Genomic DNA, 20,073 nt, shown 5'->3' with positions numbered 1-20,073 from the left:
AGAGGCCGGGGGTATGGCGATGATTGTGAGTTTAGCTGAATGGAGGATGGGATCAGATCAGAGCGGAGCAGATGGATCAATAGAATATAATAATCATATGCCATTTGTATGGTACATTGGAATAGACAAAGCAGAACAGAACAGAACAGAACGCCCAAGCGACTCGACCTTTGTAGAACCATTGTTTATACCTCATGTCCACGTATCGTCTGTCAGGTCATTCATTCATCGTAAATCATCAGAACGTAGCAGGTTGGACTGCAAGAAACAAAATTTAAAAAGAAACAGAAACATGGCAAAACACCGCAAGGCAGGGCACGTAAAGCATAACAAAGAGCATAATCTCCCAAAAGGTATATCATCAAATCATAGCAAATCATAAACATAAACATGAAATCAAAAGCAATTTCTCACTGGATCATACTCCGTGTTTGGGTGCTGGAATCCACAAAAACCGCCTCCCCAATGCTCTGCTTGAGTCGTTCTCGTCGGGCCTCGCGTTTGCCCTCCGCGCGTCTTTGCAGTTGGCGCCTCAGGCGTCGACGGAAGTCTCGTGCGTTGCCAAAGCGGAACCGCAATCGCCACCACGAAAGGGATCGGAAGTGTCGCTGGTGAAGCGAGGTCTGAGAATACAGGGCCTCGGGCGTGAACACTCCGCTGCCCACGAGGGCACTCCGACGGGCCGGCGTCCCGTCGAATCGTCGTTTTGGGTCGGGGCTGCGGCGAGAGATTGGCGGTCCTTCGAAGGCCACTCGCGGTTGAGGCATTCCGAGCGAGTTCTTGATCACCTGGTCTGTTTCCGATCGAGAAGCTTGGGGAGTCTCATCCCGAGGAGAATCGCCTTCCGTCTCAGAGGAGTCTTCCCAGAATCGTCGAGGTCGCCAGAAAGGTTGGAGCTTGTCGTCGATTTCTTTCCCAGATTTACGATTCTTCGCCGACTTCAGCGACAGGGATCGCGTAAACGAATTGAAGGATTCAGATCCGGGCCGCACTCGCCAAGAGCGCCGAGCGCCATGTCGGGGAGTGGGCTGGGGATGGTCATGGGTGTCCTGAGTATTCTGCGGTTCGCCCGGTTGAGGATCCACCACGTCCACCGGCATCAATGGATTGTCAGAGTCGTGAACGGGTGGTTTCGGTGGCCGGCGAGGATTCTTCAATGGCGAGCCCATCTCACCCGAATCGGATCTATCTGGCGTTTGCACTTCAGGGGTTCGCGGTTTTCCAAGACTGCTTCGATAAGCCATTCGGGGCAACCGCCCGTGATGTACAGACTGCATCTGTGGATCGACTAGCAACAGGGATTCGTTATTATGGGGGAAGAAAAGCACAGTTGTGGCTTCGTTGATCTCGACTGGCCCCGGGGATGACGATGGGATCGAGATGGCCGTGAAAGGTGCTGACGGCGGACGCAAGTGAGACATATCCTCCACCCCAATCAAGATAGAATGAGTTTTGGGAGCGACATCCGGGACCACGCCGGGACCACGAGCCTTCTTCACAGGGGCCGGGGCCGAAACCGGTAGCTCAGCAGGTATGTTCTGCGCTTCAAGATCCATCGCCAGGGTATGATTCCGAAGGCTCTCCGAAGTGAGTGACGTAGACCGGGAGTTGTTCTGGCTCGTGGGTGCTGACAAGGACGAGCTGCGGGGAGGAATGACCGGCCGCGCGAGACTGCGACCTCGGGAGTCTACGCTTGGACGGCGAGTCGTGCCGCTTGAATCAGACATGGTGCGCTTTTTCGTGCGAGGAACATCGATTGACCCCGGTCGACTGGTCGAGGTAGGTGGTGCACGCCGACTTGATCGCCGGGAAGAGCTGGTCTTCGAAGGGGTTCTGCTCGTAGAGGTCGAAGATTTGAGCGAAGAGCGTCGGTCGGGAATGACAACCACCGGAACTACCTCGTAATGCTGCCGAGGAACCCCCAAGGTTGAGCTTCCCGAGGCCGAAATGTCCGATGCGATGCTTCTGCGGTCATTCTCCGTGATGCGCGCGATTTTGTGAACCAATCGACGATGGGAATCAGGGTTTGAAACCAGCGAAGAACGTTCCGAGCGCGTCACGGGGGAACTGGCGGATCGCAACGAAACTCTCTTCTCGCTGTGGCGGAGGGTTGGCTTGGTCGGCTGTGGCGAGTCGATGATCATGGCTCCGACGGTCGACGACGTGGACACGCCTGAGTGTCGGCGAGTATCGTCGGAGTCGACGGGGTCCGGTGGACGTTCCCCAGACGGCCAGCCGATCTGTTCACGGAAGTGATCCATCGACGGGCTAGCGTTAGGGCCGGGCGAGTCGTGGACTCGCTCCCTCAGACTGCTCACGCGCGTTCGCGGAACCTCCAAACTGTTATGAGCATTCGCATCCGCTTCGTTCACATGGCGAGGATCCGAAGGCTCTGACGGATCAAGCGCGATCGGGATACGGTCTTCCGAACGTTTCTTTCGTCGAGATGGTGGCGCAGGCATTTCAGAGTATTCCGACTTCTTATCTTCCCGCCCGGAATTTGCATCGGTTGGTTGCTCCAAGGGCCCGTTCTTAGACGGCGTTCTCTGTCTTGCGGAGCGCCGAAGGGATTGAGAGGAGCGACGAGGCCTCTCAGTTTCGCCGTCGGAAATTATCTCGTAGGCGGTTTGGAACGACTCCGCTCGGGACGAAGAGGGCGTCTGACCCACCGGATTGATACCCGGACGTTGGGGAGTGAGTCTCGGTGGTGTCGTTTCTGGAGTTGGGGGATGCGAGGGCTTGGAAGGTGTCATTATATCATTCACGGACTGAGAAGGAGCGCCTCGAGGCAATTCTGAATCGCTTGCGGTAGGCGTCTTGTCTTGACTCATGCCGGGGGGAGTCAGAGGGAGGGCGGGAGCCGTAGCCAGTGCAGCTCCTTTTGAAGGGGGGACATTTTGGTCGGTGGATATGTGGATGCCTTGGCCATTCTTCGGCGCCAGATCGGATTTTCGAGGCAGTGACTTGTGGGACTTAAATAACGGCCGATCCAAGTGCTCTGGCGAGACTGGAGACGTGCCAGCGAGGTCAATGCCGGGCATGGTGAGGCAGCCCAACGACCCAAATGAGGTCGAAGTTCGCGGGGCGAATCGACAGCAGAGACGTAAGAGGAGGCTATTGGTGCATTAAAACCACCACGGACAATGGGAAAGGGGACTAAGCGGAGTTTAAAGCATGACACAGGAGATGTTTCAAATAAGAATGGGCCAAGTTGAGGATTGACGTCGCATAATGAAAGCAATAAGACGAACTGTAGATTGAATTGGACCCTCCATCCACGGGGACCAACACGAAGACAGCTGTCGGATATTCCAATATTTTGACGCCTCGGTGAGCAGAGAAAAAAAAAAGGAAAATTTAAAAATTCTCAGTATTTTTGTCACCCCTGGGAAATTTGTTTGCTTCTTTCCAGAAAGTCCTCCCCCAAGCAGCGCAAAGAATCGGCAAGGGAGCGGAATCAAGAAGCGTAAGGGTGTAACGTTCGCGAGCCGCGTCTTACCCACCAGGCGAGGCGGAACGAGAAATCGGGACCCAGACCAGCGCAATGACAATTCAGTGGGCTAAAAGACCCGAAAATAGAGTAGCGGACCAGGAAATTAGCTTAAGGTCCCGTTGGACCAGGAAAAAGGCCCGACAGAGGGTGCGACAAGGCAAGGAAGGGGGCGAGACGAAAGGGCGATTCCACGTTGCAAGTCGTGGATACCTAGGGATTCCCCGGGGCCAACCAGGGCAAACCGGGCGAGTTGAAGACGTGACCGGGCAGGAAGTGAATGTCCTTTTTTTTGATAATTATTTTATTCCCTGTTCTCTTGAATTGTTTCTAATCGCAAGGGAACGATTGACGGAGATGAAGATGAGACAAGTGCGGGGGGGAAAGAAGGTCAGAAGGAGCAAAGAAAAGGCGATTTAGACGCCGGCGAGGGGAATTTTTTTGCCCGCGAGCACCCCTGCAGCAGCCCCCAATCCAGCCTGTCATCCTCTTGTACTCTACAGAGTGCGTGCTGTGTACGAGCACGGTGGGTGTAGTGTGTACGGAGTAAATTCCAGAGGGGTGAAAAGTGGAAATGAGAATTGACGTCTACATTCGAGGGACTCTGGAGACTCTAGGGACGACTCTAGGGAGGAAGTACAGTCTACGGATACTCTACTTCCATCCAGAGGACCACGGAACGACGAACGCAAACCGTCGGGAGGGAAGTAAAGATCTCTGGGAGGGAACCGGATCGTCGACGTACATACAGCCCATTCAATCTCGCTTGGCTGGGATTTAAGTGGTTGACCAGGGGCAATGACGAGGAATGACGCCGTCACTCCACCGGGTTTGGGAAAAGGGTATTGTCTGGCTCGGCGACAATCGGATTTTTGGTTCGATTGGCTCATCCGGATCTTAGGAAGGACGCGGAGAGATGATGATGAATCTAGATCTTCCGAGTAGATTGTACAGCGAGGGAATCTGGGAGTTTGGTGATCACAGGAAGGAAGATCCTAAGCATAAGAAGTCTTGGGCAGAGAAATGTGAACACAGTACTCCATAGTCCATACAGCGTAGACGATGCGAACAGCAGATCGAGGGATGAGTCAGCCGATGACATAACCGTCGGCTCCGAGGTCGTCGATCCGCCGACGTCATGGAATGCCATGGGGGGGGAGGGGGCTGCTTTTAAATTTGGTCGAGGGAAAATGAATGGGGAGGCAGAGTCCAGAGCAAAGAATGATATAAGGGGAGGCCGTCGGGGGAGGTGATTGGGAAATCCGGTTTTCCCGGGATTGGCCAGGACCCAGCATCATCCATCATCATTACTCCGTGTCTGTAGAGACTCTCTGTAACTAGGTGTAGTTAGTGAGTACTCCGTAGTGAGAGTAGGAAGGGAAAAGCAAAAAAAAGAAAAGGAAAAAAAAAACATCAGCACATCCGCCTCCCACTTCCGTCACTTCCCCCACCATCTGCATTTTTGCCCTTCGCCTTAATTAAATTTAGTTCTCCCTCGTCTGTCCCCCCGGCTGCTGGCTGAATTGCCGTTGGTTTTCCTTTTTTCTGTTCGAAGATCTCACTCATCTCTCTTCACTTTTCACCATTCTCTCCTCCTCACTTCCTCCTCGTTCGATTTGCATTTCTCCCTCAGTCTGACAGTCGATCATTCCTCACTCTGACGACATCCGTGACTCTAGTGGGGTTCAGTGTCGAAAAAAATAGAAAGCAGAAAGAAAAGTGACAAAGAAAGACTTCTCTTGGGAGATTTCAAAACCCTCCGACTGTTGCTTCCTCCCTTTCTTCCTCTTTCCTCGCCCCCTGAACGGCTTTGTTTGCCCGACGCTACCTACGCTTGTGACCCCCTCCTTTCCCTCCCCATCGTCGTCATAATTTCCCTCCTCCGTCTCTTCTCTGCTCCTCTCTTGTCTTACCCGACGGGGGATTACTCAGCATGAGTACCATCCAGAATCTCAAGAATTTCATACGTCATGGCAAACAGGCTCGCCTGGTGACGCCGCATGCCGAACCTACCACCAACGTTTCCCCCATCCATGCCGAGCAACAACGTCAGCCCCAGCGTACCTACCCTCCCGCCGCCGGGAACCTCGATGCCATCGACAGCAAATTGGGTCACTCCCAGGCCCAGCCTCAGCCCGCCCAAAAGTCCCCCGAACAACCGCACTCCCGTCGTGCCCGCGACGCCGAACTCGAGCAGATCGTCGCCGAGGAAAAGAGTGTCCGCTCCAAGATGCCTCGCTACCCGGGCCTCGAACGATGGATCCTGATGGAGAAGATGGGCGACGGCGCCTTCAGCAACGTGTATCGCGCCAAAGATACCACCGGCGAATATGACGAGGTGGCCATCAAGGTCGTCCGGAAATTCGAGATGAACAGCAATCAGGTAGGTTCAAGCCACCCGTCCGATCCTTCTGCTCTGCCTGCCCTACGCCATCGTTTCTCCACTTCCGTCATTTATTCCCTCTGCTGTTTTCTGTTCGCGTCGTCGCTTGCTCTGCGTCATTGTTCTATCTGTCCCTTTCGTGACTCTGCTTCTTCGCATGCTTCGAACTTTGTCGCCAATGTAACTTTTAGCACGACTTTCTACACCCCGGACTAAAGAAAAAGTCCAAAGGGGCCGAGGTGCGCAAATCCTGAGGAGCATACCTCTTCAATTCTCTTGCGTTACCTGATTCTCCGCACCCTTCGCATACTCGTCGTCCACGCCATGACCTGTACCATCTTGCTATTGCTCCATTTCTGCTTTTCAAACCTCGCAAATGGTATATGTTTGCTAACTTGTTTGCAGCGGGCCAACATCCTCAAAGAAGTACAGATTATGCGACAGATCGACCACCCGAACATCGTCAAGCTCGTGAACTTCTCCGAATCGCCCCAATATTATTATATCGTGCTGGAATTGTGCCCAGGAGGCGAATTGTTCCACCAGATTGTCCGATTAACGTATTTCAGCGAGGAGCTTAGTCGACATGTCATCGTCCAGGTTGCCGAGGCGATTGAGTATCTTCACGAGACGTCCGGAGTGGTACATCGGTACGTTGCCCCCATGCCCCCTCTCTGTCTCATTGGAGATCAGCGTGGCTGACTGTCTTTCCGCAGGGACATCAAACCCGAGAATCTTCTTTTCTACCCGATCCCCTTCGTTCCGAGCAAGCATCCCAAGCCTCGTCAGCCCGGCGACGAAGACAAGGTAGACGAGGGCGAGTTCATCCATGGTCAGGGCGCTGGCGGAATTGGAAAGATCAAGATCGCCGATTTCGGTCTCTCCAAGGTCATCTGGGATAGCCAAACGATGACCCCTTGCGGTACCGTTGGTTACACCGCCCCCGAAATTGTTAAGGACGAAAGATACTCCAAGAGTGTCGACATGTGGGCCCTCGGTTGCGTGCTCTACACCCTCCTCTGCGGTTTCCCCCCCTTCTACGACGAGAGCATTCAGGTCTTGACCGAAAAGGTGGCCCGGGGCCAGTACACCTTCCTGTCGCCTTGGTGGGATGACATCTCCAAGTCGGCTCAGGATCTGGTCTCGCACCTCCTGACGGTGGATCCCGTCAAGCGTTTTACCATCAAAGAGTTCCTTGCTCACCCGTGGATCCGTGGGAGTAACGAGGAAACGAGCGCTGCCGAAGATGCGCCCCCACTAGCGACTCCCCTCAGCACACGCCAGGCCCAACAAACACCTTTGGACGCCGTCGGAGCGGATCAGGCCCCATATGCGCCCGCAAGCGCGCGCCTTGGAGACCTGCCCTCCGCCGGGCTGGAGCGTCCCATGGATTTCCGATCTCCAGGTGCGATCAACCTCCGCGAGGTTTTCGACGTTGGTTATGCCGTCCACCGCCAGGAAGAGGAAGCGAAGCGACGCAAGAACTTCAAGCACGTCTACCGTGGATCCAATTCGACGGCCGGATTCCAATCCGCGCTGAACCCGCTTAATGAAGACTATGATGATGACGACGCCGACATCGCCTATCAGAGCATTGCTGAAGACGAGTATCCTCCTTCGAAGGTCCACAAGAGCACTAATCAGGCAAAGGATGTGGCTATGATGGAAGCCAAGTTGCGATCGACCAACCTCGGTGCGGCTCCCCCCAGTCATGCCGCGCAAGCTCGGCAAGCGAACCAGCCCCGACAACAACCACAGGGTTACGGACAACATAGTGTCGCGGTTGCCACCGCCGCAAAGCAGAAGGCTGCTCAGTCAGCGCGGCAGCCATTCGAGCTCAACTTGGGCAATGCTTCGTTGCTAGAAAAGAGAACTAGACGACACCAACCTGTTAGCTGAGTTGTCGTGTGTCCATCATTTTGTCACTTTTCTACTTCTCTCTTATACCTAGTTTTTCTTTTTCTTTCTTCTTTCCTCTTCTTTACTCGTCATTTGCACGCATCAACGATGGGATTATGTTTATGAAATGTGAGCGATGGGCCATGAACTATTTTGGGATTACTGGGCGGTAGTCTTCCACCGGGTCGCTTTCCTTTTGTTCTCTTTTCTTATTTCGGGTGTTGTTTGTTCCTTCTGTTTGATATCTTGCGGCTTGTCTCTCCATTAGGTTTTCTTATTTTTCTGGGTTCAGGGCTTGGGCGAAGCATGTGTTATGCAATTGTTTGATATTATTCTCCTTTCACGTTCATCTCGTCCTCTTTTTCTCTGTGTTCTCTGTTCTATAGCGCATAGGAGGAATCTCACTCGGACCACATATACAAGGGTTCTAGATACTTTTATCTCTTTGTCTCCATATTCCTCGGTTCGTTCTGTCTGTCTGAAAACCCAGCAGATACATTGGATATATATACATATAGATCCTTGTGCTTATGCTTGTGCTTGTGTTTGGGCTTACAGTTTGGCCGCGCTTGCATGATTTGGTCTGTTCCTGTGATTTGGAAAGTAATGTCTATGGATAAAATGTGTCCGGTAAATCAATCATTAGCCTTGGGAGGCTCTTCTACCACCTTTTGAGTCTTATTACTTTAACTTGATGTGTATGCATGTATTCACTTTATACTTGAGTATGAATAGACGTGCATGTGCATTCCCAGGACATTAGATTTGGAGAATAGATATGAAGTAGGTTATGTAGGATAGGTCTGACCCGCCGATCAATCATACTCTGATATTGGCTCTGTCTGTCTAGCCCGACAACTTGATTCTTCCTCCGGTTGAATATGTATCTATTTCCTTTATCAACTAGATACTGTATCAGCCATTTGATTTTACTGGGTATATACTAAATTTGAAATAGTTCAACTGCTACTTGGGCAAGGTGCCAGTCAAGAGTATCCAGGTCAAGATAGAAAATCGCCTCTACACATCGCAAGAAGCCAGGCACCCCCTACCCCTAATCCAGCTTCTGGTCGAGAATATTGTGGATATTGATATCCCAATAGGGGACCACTCTCATGTGTCTACGGCAAGAACACCGCTAGCTAATCCTACCCTAGCCGGGCCATATGGACGTGGTTCTGTAGCTCCTCCGTCGTGGTAGGGCAAGGGATGGTCATGAATGATGCACGTTCTTGTCTGAGAGTAGTTATGTCATAACGGGCTTTCATCATGCCGCGTCTGAAGGGTGGCATGGAATCGTGGACCGTCTTCTCTATTTGGGCATGGATTGCAACGCAGTGTATGTGGACGGACGAACAGCGTTGCACGACGCAGCACAGGACTCGGGAGATTCGGAGAAGGCGACAGGCCACGAGCTGACCTTTAGTTGGTAGCCCAGGGAGCCTGGGTCGATGCGCGAGACAACCAGGGAAGAACAACTTTATTTGTTGCCGCTCGACATATGTTTTGGTCTGCTTTGCGTCAACCCAGGCGCTCATGAACAGGGCGCGGGCAATCGATGAGGATGCGCTCAAGGAAAGCCTAGCAACGAACAGTCAGAGTAATATTTCAGCGAGCGGAAAGGACGAGGACGATAGTGATGATAGCGGTGAGAAGTTAGATCCAGAGATCGAATATCATAAACCAATTTATCAGGAAACCCAACTACTAGAAGGGCCCCCGCTCTTATCTGCGTGAGGTTACATCGTCCGATAACAGACGAAATCCGCCATTCGATCAGGCAATTTTCCTCTTCATCTCCATCCTCTTCGCCATTCTCAGGTCCTTCGCAGCTATCACGTCATTCAGTTTAATATTCTCTTTTGCATCAAATAAAGTAATACAGAATGAACGGAGAGGGCCAGCTCGCCAGCAATTGCGGATTTGAGGCAGCTCCACCTTTTTCTCCTCAGTCAAAGCTTAGCGTTCCCAAGCGCCAAACTACTCGCACCGCTAGACCGGAGACAGTGGAGGGACGGCGGTCTCCGTGTGGTCTCCGCTTATCTTTCCATTTGCCTCTCTCCATATTATCTTTCTCTCTCCCCCTCTCCCTCTCCCTCCATCGGGCTCAAACCCAGTCAAGATGGCGATCGCAGGTGTTCGATAGGGTTCTAGCCTCAGGTACAACGACCCAAATCGAAGAAGCTGCAAGGGGGACACAGCTGCACCCGTGGATCGCGGAGGGTGTCTTATCACCACCAGGAACCATGTCTTATCACACAATCCCTGAGATTAGCGTCCTTCCTAAAGTGTCGTTAGTCTGCGTCTTCTCCGGAATGGATCCCGCGCGGGCAAGAAGCTGTTATCCAGTCAAGCTTTACGCCGAGGTCAACCGACGGCTTGTCCTCCTTGTCCCGCCTTGGTTCTCCTCATTTCCACAGATATGAGGTCCATGACCATTGGCCGTGGCCTCGCTCCATGCGCACAGAAGGAGCCGGTCTTCCGCTAGGGCCGTTGCTGTAGAAGCTCCAACTTGTCAGGTTCCAATGGTTAATTTGGACGTCCCACCGGGAGATTTGTTGTCGGTGGTGTTGTTGCTTTTTCCAAATCCCCCGTCGCAGGGATTCCATCGCTTAAAAGTAGCTAAGGTCCCTACATAAATACCTTGCCCCTGCCCGTACAAAGTGACACGAGAAAAGCACGGAAGATTTTTTCCATCCTTTCCCTGCAACCCCTGCCAGGATGCTTTTCCGCTCTCTCCTGTCAACGGCTGTCATAGCCCTTTCGCTAAGTGCAGACAATGTCTCCGCTGCGAAGCATGGCCCTTTTGGAAGAAAGGCGCGCGACTCGCTGGCCAAGCGCAGCCCGCCGCCTGTTCAAAAGCCAGGAAATCATTCCACCGAGGGTTTCAGATTCCTGGATCACAAAACAAAGCGTACGGTTAGCCAATTATTGTGCTGAGGTCATGATGCTGATACGTTTCTTCTTCTCGTCTGATAGCTTACCGTGTGGAGAGCCTGCCCGACGTTCCGTTTGATATAGGCGAGATGTACTCTGGATCAGTGCCGATCGAGAAGGGTAACAGCTCGAAATCGCTCTTTTTCATATTCCAACCCAAGCTTGGGGAGCCGGTTGATGAAATCACTATCTGGGTCAACGGTGGCCCGGGTTGTAGCTCCCTCGAGGGCTTTTTCCAGGAGAACGGTCGGTTCCTGTGGCAGCCGGGAACCTTCGCGCCTGTTGAGAATCCTTATTCCTGGGTGAACCTGACCAACGTGCTCTGGTATGTCTCATCTAACCAAGTGGTTATGCTTGTTAATCAATCGTATTAATCGGGGTGTCTGTTATAGGGTTGATCAGCCTGTCGGAACCGGCTTTGCCTTGGGAACTCCAACTGCAGTCTCGCAGGAGGAAACAGCCAAGGATTTTGTCGACTTCTTCAAGAATTTCCAAAAACTTTTCGGAATCAAGAACTTCAAGATCTTCGTCACGGGTGAGAGTTATGCCGGGCGTTACGTTCCGTACATCTCTGCGGCAATGCTGGATGAGGAGGATAAAGAGTACTATGACGTGAATGGTAAGTCCTCACGATACCAATCGAAAACGAGGGTCCTCATACTCATCTGATTATTGCAGGAGCACTGGTGTATGACCCTTGTATTGGACAGCACGACTACGTGCAAGAAGAAGTGCCCGCAGTGCCATTTGTTCAACAGCACGCCAACCTGTTCGGCTTCAACGCCAGCTTCATGGAGGAATTGGAGAGTCTCCATAATTCCTGCGGTTACGCGGACTACCTGGATCAATACCTGGTCTTCCCTCCCTCGGAAGTCCAGCCCCCGAAATTATTCAACACCACGAGCGAGGCCGACTGCGACGTCTTCGATATCATCAACAACGAAGCCATGCAGTCCAACCCTTGCTTCGACATCTACGAAGTCAACCTGATGTGTCCCCTCCTCTGGGACATCCTCGCCATGCCCACCGCGCTAGACTACCAGCCCGCCGGCGCGACCGTCTACTTCGATCGCGATGATGTCAAGAAAGCCCTCCACGCCCCGAACATCACCTGGTCCGCCTGCTCGACCGAAAACGTCTTCGTTGGCGGCGACGCAGGCCCCGAAGCCGAGGGCGATATCTCCGCCAACCCGATCGAACACGTTCTCCCGCAGGTCATCGAGGCAACCAACCGGGTGCTCATCAGTAACGGCGACTATGACATGATCATCCTAACCAACGGCACCCTGCTGGCCATCCAGAACATGACCTGGAACGGAGAATTGGGCTTCCAGGAGGCCCCGAGCACCCCGATCGACATCACCCTGCCAGATCTCCAGTACCAGAATGTCCTGGAGGAGAACGGCATCACCACCTGGGACCTCGGCCAGGGTGTCATGGGCATCCAGCATTACGAGCGCGGCCTCATGTGGGCGGAGACGTACCAGAGCGGACACATGCAGCCCCAGTACCAACCGAGAGTGACCTACCGTCATCTGGAGTGGCTTCTGGGTCGGACTGAATCGTTGTAAATGCAAGGGGTAAAGGAGTCCCGCCTGAATGCATGATCTGTACTCCGTACTCCGTACAAGTATGTATGTACACGAGACAAGCGGTGCCGAGGGCCCGAGACAACTTCCCTCCCCTCCTATTCCCACCGGAAAGAGGAAAGAAGAAGAAAAGAAAAAGCCATGAGGCCCAAGAAATCACGGGCAAACGGCCGAAGGCCTACCATGCTGTATACATTACTTAGCCCGCAACACTTTTTTTTAATATAACGAAATATATGACCACACTCCTCCAGGACGACAGGAATACATAACCCCTTTCGGGTCGAGAAATCTGATATCATATTTTAACTACTCTAGGTAAAAAACCCAAATTCCCAGTCTAAGAAATTTAGAGGGCCGCCACATCTTCTTGTCTTGTAGGACCCGGGACGGGTGGCTGAGCTAGGAAAAGAAAGCTCATAGTCATCAGCCTTATTTGCCAATCACTCGTAGTTTATATAATCGGGACAGGGATGTTCGATAACTATAAGGGGCTAGCTAGTAGGTGATAAGGCAACGAAGCTGAAGTATCCTCGAGCCAGATAGATCTACATAGGTAACTAACACCTGCAATCAGTGTAGGCCCGGTAGATAAGGCCAAAAGCCTAAACACCTCAGGCAAATATACACGTACGGTATTTATTAATACTAGCGCCAGCCCCCACCCGACTATGTCGCTGTATCCCTCGGCAAGTCGAGCATCTCATTTTGTCCAATTCATAGGGAAAGACCATGAAAACTAAGTGGGTACAATCACGGAGAAAAGAACTCCAGACCAAGCCGAGTACAACCGGGGTATAGCTGTCTTAGCAGCACTTAACTAATAGCTAATAATAATGGATATTGGTAAAACTAACAGGACACCGTACGACAGACAGCCCGGTTTGCACTTTGCCATGACTTCCATCTTACGTAGTATCCATTATGTAGTCTGCTACGGTACTGGCCAAAATCTCTTATCAATTGGATAAGGTCAAGGTTATCTAATAATCATGACTACTCCGTCAGGTAGTTAACTAACGAAGACTCAGACTGATTAGCTGATTATCAGGTTTTCGCAACCAATCACTCGGACTGCGTGGTTCGCTAGTCGATCATACCATATCGAGTAATGTGCGCATGGCGGCGGCTGCTTCAGCCGCTTAGGAAAAGTTCAAGTCAAGTTAGATCCAAAATCTAATCCCTCTTCGGTAGCTTGGTCTTACTCTCTAGAATGACTACACACTACATCGGAGTACACATTGGAGAGTGCAGAGAAAGAGGGCTGAGTTGAATGGACTTGAGTTAAAACCTACGGTGTGGAAAGCTAGATGAAGGGGTCTCTACACTACACAGTCGATATGTCGTAATTGTTAACTGATACCGATAAGTAACTGGATCCTCCCACCCCACAGAAATGATCGATCATCCAATGCCCACGTGCTTCATTGGCCATGTCATTGAATGAAGCAGAGGCGGCATGAATGGGGATGCGATGTGCAATGTACAATGTAAGTAAGGGTGACTTGTCAAACTCGGTGTACAGGAACTCTATGGCAAATGGACATGGGATTGGGGGGAAGGGCGGGATACCTATCAGAGAAGTCAAAGTCAAAGAAAAAAAAAAAAAAAAAAAAAACGCCTCAAGTCCAGTGACCTGATGTGCTTGGCCCGGCTAGACTGGAATGGTCCTAGTGAGATCAGTGCCCGGCGCCCTCCCGTCGATCTTGATTTTGTATCACGTTCCGCCCGCTGGATGCCTTTGACCAGGGGTGGATTGGAACGGGGTTCGATGCCCTGTTAGAGGGTTTCATTGAATCCCCATGATGATTCCCCAAAGCATACAGGATGAGAAATCACGACATCTCCCAACCCTCGGGCAAATCATGAGGTGGTCCGTGGTTCCACGGGGAATGTCATGTAGGAGGAATGGGGGATTAATTGAACGGTTGAACCCTCCGGATGCGGAAGGAACGGTCTCCTCCAGCCGGTTACGGCGATCTATTCCCAGATAGGTCTAGCGAGAATACAGAGTGCCGACTATCAAAAAAGCAAAAGCGAGAATCCTCGTGTCTGCGCGACAAGGTGCAGGTTGAGCTTTTTTTTTTCTTTCTTCCCGCAGGTATTCCGCAGGGCGGGACGAGATATCCAATACACAATGACGGTTTAGCAATAAGCACTATCTCAGTATTAACCATTAGGTAACGCGGGTGGCTTCGTTCATGTCGGATCCTGAGGCAAAAGAACTAGACCGTGTCCGGTTGGCGTAGGGGACTAACCCCAGTTAGGTAAGTATGCTTTACGGAGTACACCGTACAGAGTCCATCTCCAGGCAATCACCAATTCCTCCCCAAGGAGCCAATAAAGGGTCGAAAACACAAGAGAAGGTCTGGTACCGATGGGCGAATACAGTTAACAGGACCATGTCGTCCTAAGCCGGGTTAGCGCTGGTATCGCACTGGGGATGACGTAGAGAGGGCGAAGACCGACTTGGCACGTGGACGTCCTCTTTCACTTCCAGAAAGAGTAAATTTCTCGGCCCCCCAATTCGATTCTTTTCTTTTTCTTTTTGATTTTTTACTTTACCCGGACTTGCCTACCGGGTCGCCATGGATGCACCTAATCCTCAAACCACCGACCAAAACCGCAGGATCGAAACATACGTGCAGAAAGTAATCATAAATTGCGGTGGGCAATCGAAAGACGAGGGTCTGGTGGCGCCGCCGGCTTGTCTTCATCTTTTCCGGGCGATCGAAGACGAGGTACCCTGCCTTATACACACACAGTATACAGTAGACCACCAGGATTTCCTGGCCTCTCAGAGCATGGGAAGGCGGTTCGGAGTAATTGAGACCTTCCTTTCTAGGCTCCTCGCTATTTTGTTTAGAAAGAAAAGAAAACGAAAAAGTTCTTTTGACCACCGGTCATCCCAATGGGATGGTTATTCTCCGGGATACCGGGGTTGACGTAGCGATATGATAACATAGGACAGCCAAGTACCGTAGCTTGTCGACCTGATCAGTGAGGGATAGATCTAGGTCAAATTCAGACCCGGAGTCTTTCCTTCGAGGGTGCACATTATTGATAGATGTCCATGTCTACTTTACCTGAAGAGTAGATCTCTCTCGGGCTCGCCGTTGAGGGCATTCCTAGGTATCCAGGACAATCTCCACCCGGCCTCCCTGCCAATCAATTCCCGCCACTCTCGCGCTTTCGGCCGGTTTTGGGTCGCGATGGACTCGCCGGGGTAACACTCAGCAGTGGTAGAAATGGACTGAGCCCACTCAGTAGTCAATACTGTGTGTGTAAGACTGTACACCGTAAGAAGGACCTTCCAGAAAATTTCAGGTACTGAGGACGGAGTTGGTAGGTCATATCGGGGGTCCTAAGCGCTCCCCGCAGGTTCTTGCTTTGTGATCCCCCGCCGGTACTCATCACTTATCGATATCCGTATCAAGTCTTGATCTCTCCTCCACATCGAAAACTTCGTGACTCTCGAGTCCGGTTGGTTATTGGCCCAGCTCCAGAACTGATGCGCATGAGGGTTTTGATTCTTCCATTTTCACTTTCACTTTTCACTTTTCAGCGGGTCGCCACTTGCGACAACACTAAAGTGCACTAAGTTATCTTACAGAATACAGAATACCACACTTTACAGATCCAGGCGTAGACTCCCGTGACTTAGCCTTAGCTTAGTTAGGGAAAGAGCGATGGGAAATTAATTTAGTCTCACCCCCCATATGCATGCCCAGGGGGGAAAAAAAAAAAAAAAAAAAAAAAGGCCCTCTTGCAAATGCATGAATTGTAAACCGGGAATTACCTTCCAGATATTATATTTTCATAAAGAATTATTAACAAATAATAATACAGCATTATGATTTAATATGATCAAGCTACTCGTATTACGATGGTGGTCTTTTTTTTTTTTTTTTTTTCTCTTGCCCACCCGCAGCCTGAAGTCCAGTAGGGAGTCCGTGCTCCGTATATAGATGGTTTCTCGCCCTCCAACCTTGGTTTCCACACTGCCATCTTTCCCTCTTCCAGGCTTTTCTTTACCCATTTCTCTCCTCCTCTCCCTCTCCTCTTCTTTTCACATCTCTCCCTCTTCCTCGTCCACCATACCATCCGTTCATCCCCTCTTCCTACAATCAGGAATTCGAGGCCATCTAAGCTCCATTTCTCTGTCTACCAGTTCCGGTACAGGGCAAACAAACTTTTGTCCCCCCAAACACCTTTTCCAGGGCTCTTAAGTTTCCTGGTCCTTTTCTTTTCTTGTTATCCTGTCATCTCAGGTCAACCGAGCTTCCCAGAGCTTGGGCTCCCTTTTCTCCTTTCCTTTTGATCTATACATCAACTTTGCATTGTCTATTTGCACAAAATCTGTCCAGCAGGATCTCAGATCATCGTCATTCAAAATCAGTCGTACGGCACACAGCTCAGTAGCTGCATCAGCAAATCTACTTCGCTCAACACATTTCAACGACATACTATTCGACCAGAGCGACTGCATTCGCCTTCTTTGCCATCCTCCCCAGCGCCAACCGTTTACCAAATTCTCCCGGAATTAACAGCCATTGCGCCTGCCTTTCGAAATTCCAAGCACCGTTCGCGACCAATGACCCTTTGAGCGCCCCAGGACTCGAGGTTTTCGATTCGGACATAGCCGCTGCGACTTATACCGAAGAAAGTAGCAATTAGTCCTACCCAAGGCCCGCCATTGAACCCAGTGTTTTCCCTGATATCCCACCCGCAGCTGTATCAGTCCTGTACGACCTCGAAGAATTTCCCAGCACGCGCCAAATATTTCCCCCTAGCAGCAAAAGCGAACCGGCACCATGAAGTTGTCCAATCCTTTCCAGAGGGACCATCACAACTTTCCCAGCGTTGTGATCCCCCTCGCCAATGCCCCTTCGCGTTCCAGCCCGAGCCCGAGCCCGAGTTCGGTAGAAAAGAAATTTGGCCCAGATGAGAAAGCTAACGACAGGAGTTTCGACCATGTTTCCTCCGAAAAGGGCATTGGTCCCGTCCCTGAGTATACACATCTGACCCTTGAAGTTTTGCGTGCCGAAGTCGAATCCGACATCGCCGCTTCGGGTCACGACAGCGCCTATGACCGTATGTTCTAGTTGCCCATGGAAGAGCTTTGCCCCAGGTCTTTTCTTGAACGGAGCTTGTTCTCTTTATACTTCCCAAGAACCCTTTCCCACAGTCTGCCATTGGCAGACAGTTGCAAGTTGCGGATCTAATTGTTTTCATACAGGCAAAGCGAAAGTAATAAACAGAGCTGTTCAGGATATCGACATGGGCCGTTATCAATGGGAGTTGTTTGCTCTCTGTGGATGTGGCTGGCTTGCTGACAAGTACGTGAGGCCCCTCCTGGTGAAAGCCAAGAACACAGCACTAACGTGGATCATTTAGCCTTTGGTTGCAGGTAAGACATTTCTAGAATCGATATAGGGAGATCAGAAGAATATGCCATACTGACATATCTAGGGTGTTGCTCTAACTCTAACGCAATTATCCATGGAATTCGGCGTTTCGGATGACCGAGTGCGGTTTACCACCTGTGCGCTGTTCCTGGGTCTTTGTCTGGGTGCTTCTTTCTGGGGAATCGCATCTGATGTGATCGGACGTCGTCCCGCCTTCAACCTGACTCTTTTCATCACTGGTGTGTTCGGTCTGGCCGCCGGCGGTGGCCCGAACTGGATTGGGTACGTATTCCAATGGCCCTGAGACCTTTCTAATCCGTTATCCGATATATGCGGGATCCTAATATCAATTGAATAGAACCTGCGCTTTGTTCTCTTGCTTGGGACTGGGTGTCGGTGGAAATCTGCCCGTTGACGGTGCTCTTTTCCTGGAATTTTTGCCATTTGCATCTGGAAACCTCCTGACCATGCTGAGCGTCTGGTGGCCGGTGGGCAACCTCATCTCCAGCTTGCTCGCATGGGCGTATATCCCTAACTTCACTTGCGAATCCGGCCTTCCCGCCTGCAACCAGGTCAGTGCAGGCGAACAGTGCTGTCGCAAGGAGGACAACATGGGGTGGAGATACCTCGTCTTGACCCTGGGTGCCATCACCTTCGCCATGTTCATCTGCCGGTTCTTCTTCTTCCACTTATATGAGTCTCCCAAGTTTCTGCTGTCCCGTGGCCGTCAGGAGGAAGCCGTCGCAGCCGTTCATGGCATCGCCTACAAGAACAAGTCCAAAACTTGGCTCACCGTGGAAATTCTCAACGAGATCGGTGGATACCCAGAGGAAAGCGTTCAGCAGACACTCTCAAACAAGCAAATTGCCAAAAGATACCTCTCCAAGTTCTCGATGCAGCGTATTGCTCCTCTTTTTGCCACCAAGAAGCTTGGGATCACCAGTATGTTTACCCAATACTGCTCCTTTCTGCCGTTTTCGCTAATCGAGATGACTTCCAGCCATCCTGCTGTGGTTCTGCTGGGCCACTATTGGAATGGGGTACCCTCTTTTCAATGCCTTCCTTCCCCAATATATCAAAAGCGCCGGTGGTTCTACCGAACAATCGACCTACACCGTCTACCGGAACTACGCCATCACCTCCATTGTCGGTGTCCCCGGCTCCATTCTCGCCTGCTACACCGTTGATATTAAGTATGTTGGTCGGAAGGGCACTATGGTCATTTCCACCATGATCACCGGTGTTCTCCTCTTCTGCTTCACGGCTTCCACGAACCCCGACATCCAACTCGTCTGCTCGTCCCTGGAGGCCTTCTTCCAAAACATCATGTACGGCGTGCTGTACGCCTACACACCGGAAGTTTTCCCCGCCCCGAACCGCGGTACCGGTACCGGTATTGCCAGCTGCCTCAATCGGATTGCTGGATTGTGCGCCCCTTTGGTAGCCATCTACAGCGGTAGCGGGAACGTCAATGCGCCTATCTACGCCTCCGGGTCCCTGATGCTGGCTGCCTTTGTGGCTATGTGCTTGCTTCCCATCGAGACTCGCGGTAAGCAGACTTTGTAAGATCATGACAAACGGGGGAGGAAGCAAGAGACCATCTCTCTTGAATTTTTCCTCATCATTTTCTTTTCTTGTTAATTTTCTTTTTACGATTATGTTGGGCCAGCGATGAATTCTTGACTCGCCTGACACCATTCTTGTCATTATTTCTATTCTTTTTTTTTTTTTTTTACTTTGCATTGTACTCATGTTATGTTTATGTTTTGTTATCTGCATTTTCCCGCATCTACTCTATCGGTCCTTTCGGATAGAAAAGACTCGATTCGGAGGCTGTTGTCTATTACCTACCAACATCATGTTTTTCCCCTATGACTTCTTATGTGTATTGATAGATTGATGCATGCCTACGGACCTATGAGCTTGGAATTTCTAGCGGAAACAGAAGCACCTCACAAAATCTGTTGTTCTGTTCGTTGGTTGTATTTTGTGTTGCATGTCGATCGACTCATCTTCCCCCCGCCCTGGCATTTATGAAAAATCATATACCCCTTGTCTAGTCTTGTCTAGTTCACATGGATGTATCTATGTATGTGTGTACTAGATAAAGGAAACGGATTGGATTTGCATTAAGGATAGCATACAATGTCAAGCAATTTTTCTATTTCGAAAAGAGATCTCTTGGTTCCAGGAACATGTATGTATATGTGCAGGGCTGTTCACGGTTTGCCGGTTTACCGATTTTGACGATACTATTTGACGATAATCATCGGCAGACCTTGCCTTTGACGATAACGTAATCGGACACCGAACCGCCGTGACACCGAACCGCCGGTGGTCCGCCGCCTGCCTCACCGCTTCAAATCG

At 51.1% G+C, this 20,073-nt stretch overlaps 4 protein-coding genes across 4 annotated transcripts; 3 read left to right on the top strand and 1 right to left on the bottom strand.

Moving 5' to 3' along the window:
• Positions 1–410: 410 nt before the first annotated feature.
• Positions 411–3,041, bottom strand: KD926_000004 (uncharacterized protein; the record flags this gene model as incomplete). Its single annotated transcript, XM_053103917.1, has 1 exon — positions 411–3,041. The coding sequence occupies one exon, from the start codon at positions 3,039–3,041 to the stop codon at positions 411–413; it is 2,631 nt and encodes an 876-aa protein (XP_052952722.1).
• Positions 3,042–5,423: 2,382 nt separating this feature from the next.
• On the top strand, positions 5,424–7,772 carry KD926_000003 (serine/threonine-protein kinase; the record flags this gene model as incomplete). The annotated part of the gene is made up of 3 exons (XM_053103915.1): positions 5,424–5,873; positions 6,279–6,523; positions 6,590–7,772. 3 exons carry the CDS (start codon positions 5,424–5,426, stop codon positions 7,770–7,772), a joined length of 1,878 nt encoding a protein of 625 aa, XP_052952721.1.
• Positions 7,773–10,493: 2,721 nt separating this feature from the next.
• sxa2 (putative pheromone processing carboxypeptidase (Sxa2)) lies at positions 10,494–12,280 on the top strand (the record flags this gene model as incomplete). The annotated part of the gene is made up of 4 exons (XM_053103914.1): positions 10,494–10,686; positions 10,752–11,034; positions 11,102–11,328; positions 11,388–12,280. The coding sequence occupies 4 exons, from the start codon at positions 10,494–10,496 to the stop codon at positions 12,278–12,280; spliced, it is 1,596 nt and encodes a 531-aa protein (XP_052952720.1).
• A 4,832-nt stretch (positions 12,281–17,112) lies between these two features.
• KD926_000001 (putative sugar transporter) lies at positions 17,113–19,272 on the top strand (the record flags this gene model as incomplete). The annotated part of the gene is made up of 6 exons (XM_053103913.1): positions 17,113–17,392; positions 17,538–17,637; positions 17,696–17,708; positions 17,771–17,988; positions 18,065–18,648; positions 18,707–19,272. 6 exons carry the CDS (start codon positions 17,113–17,115, stop codon positions 19,270–19,272), a joined length of 1,761 nt encoding a protein of 586 aa, XP_052952719.1.
• Between the last annotated feature and the right edge of the window lie 801 nt (positions 19,273–20,073).

This window comes from Aspergillus affinis (genome assembly GCF_023601865.1).
Source record: "Aspergillus affinis strain CMG 70 chromosome Unknown NODE_100_length_134578_cov_84_604828, whole genome shotgun sequence".
Lineage (NCBI taxonomy): Eukaryota > Fungi > Ascomycota > Eurotiomycetes > Eurotiales > Aspergillaceae > Aspergillus > Aspergillus affinis.
Note: the sequence above shows the minus strand (reverse complement) of the source record. Positions and strands in the feature narration are given on the sequence as shown.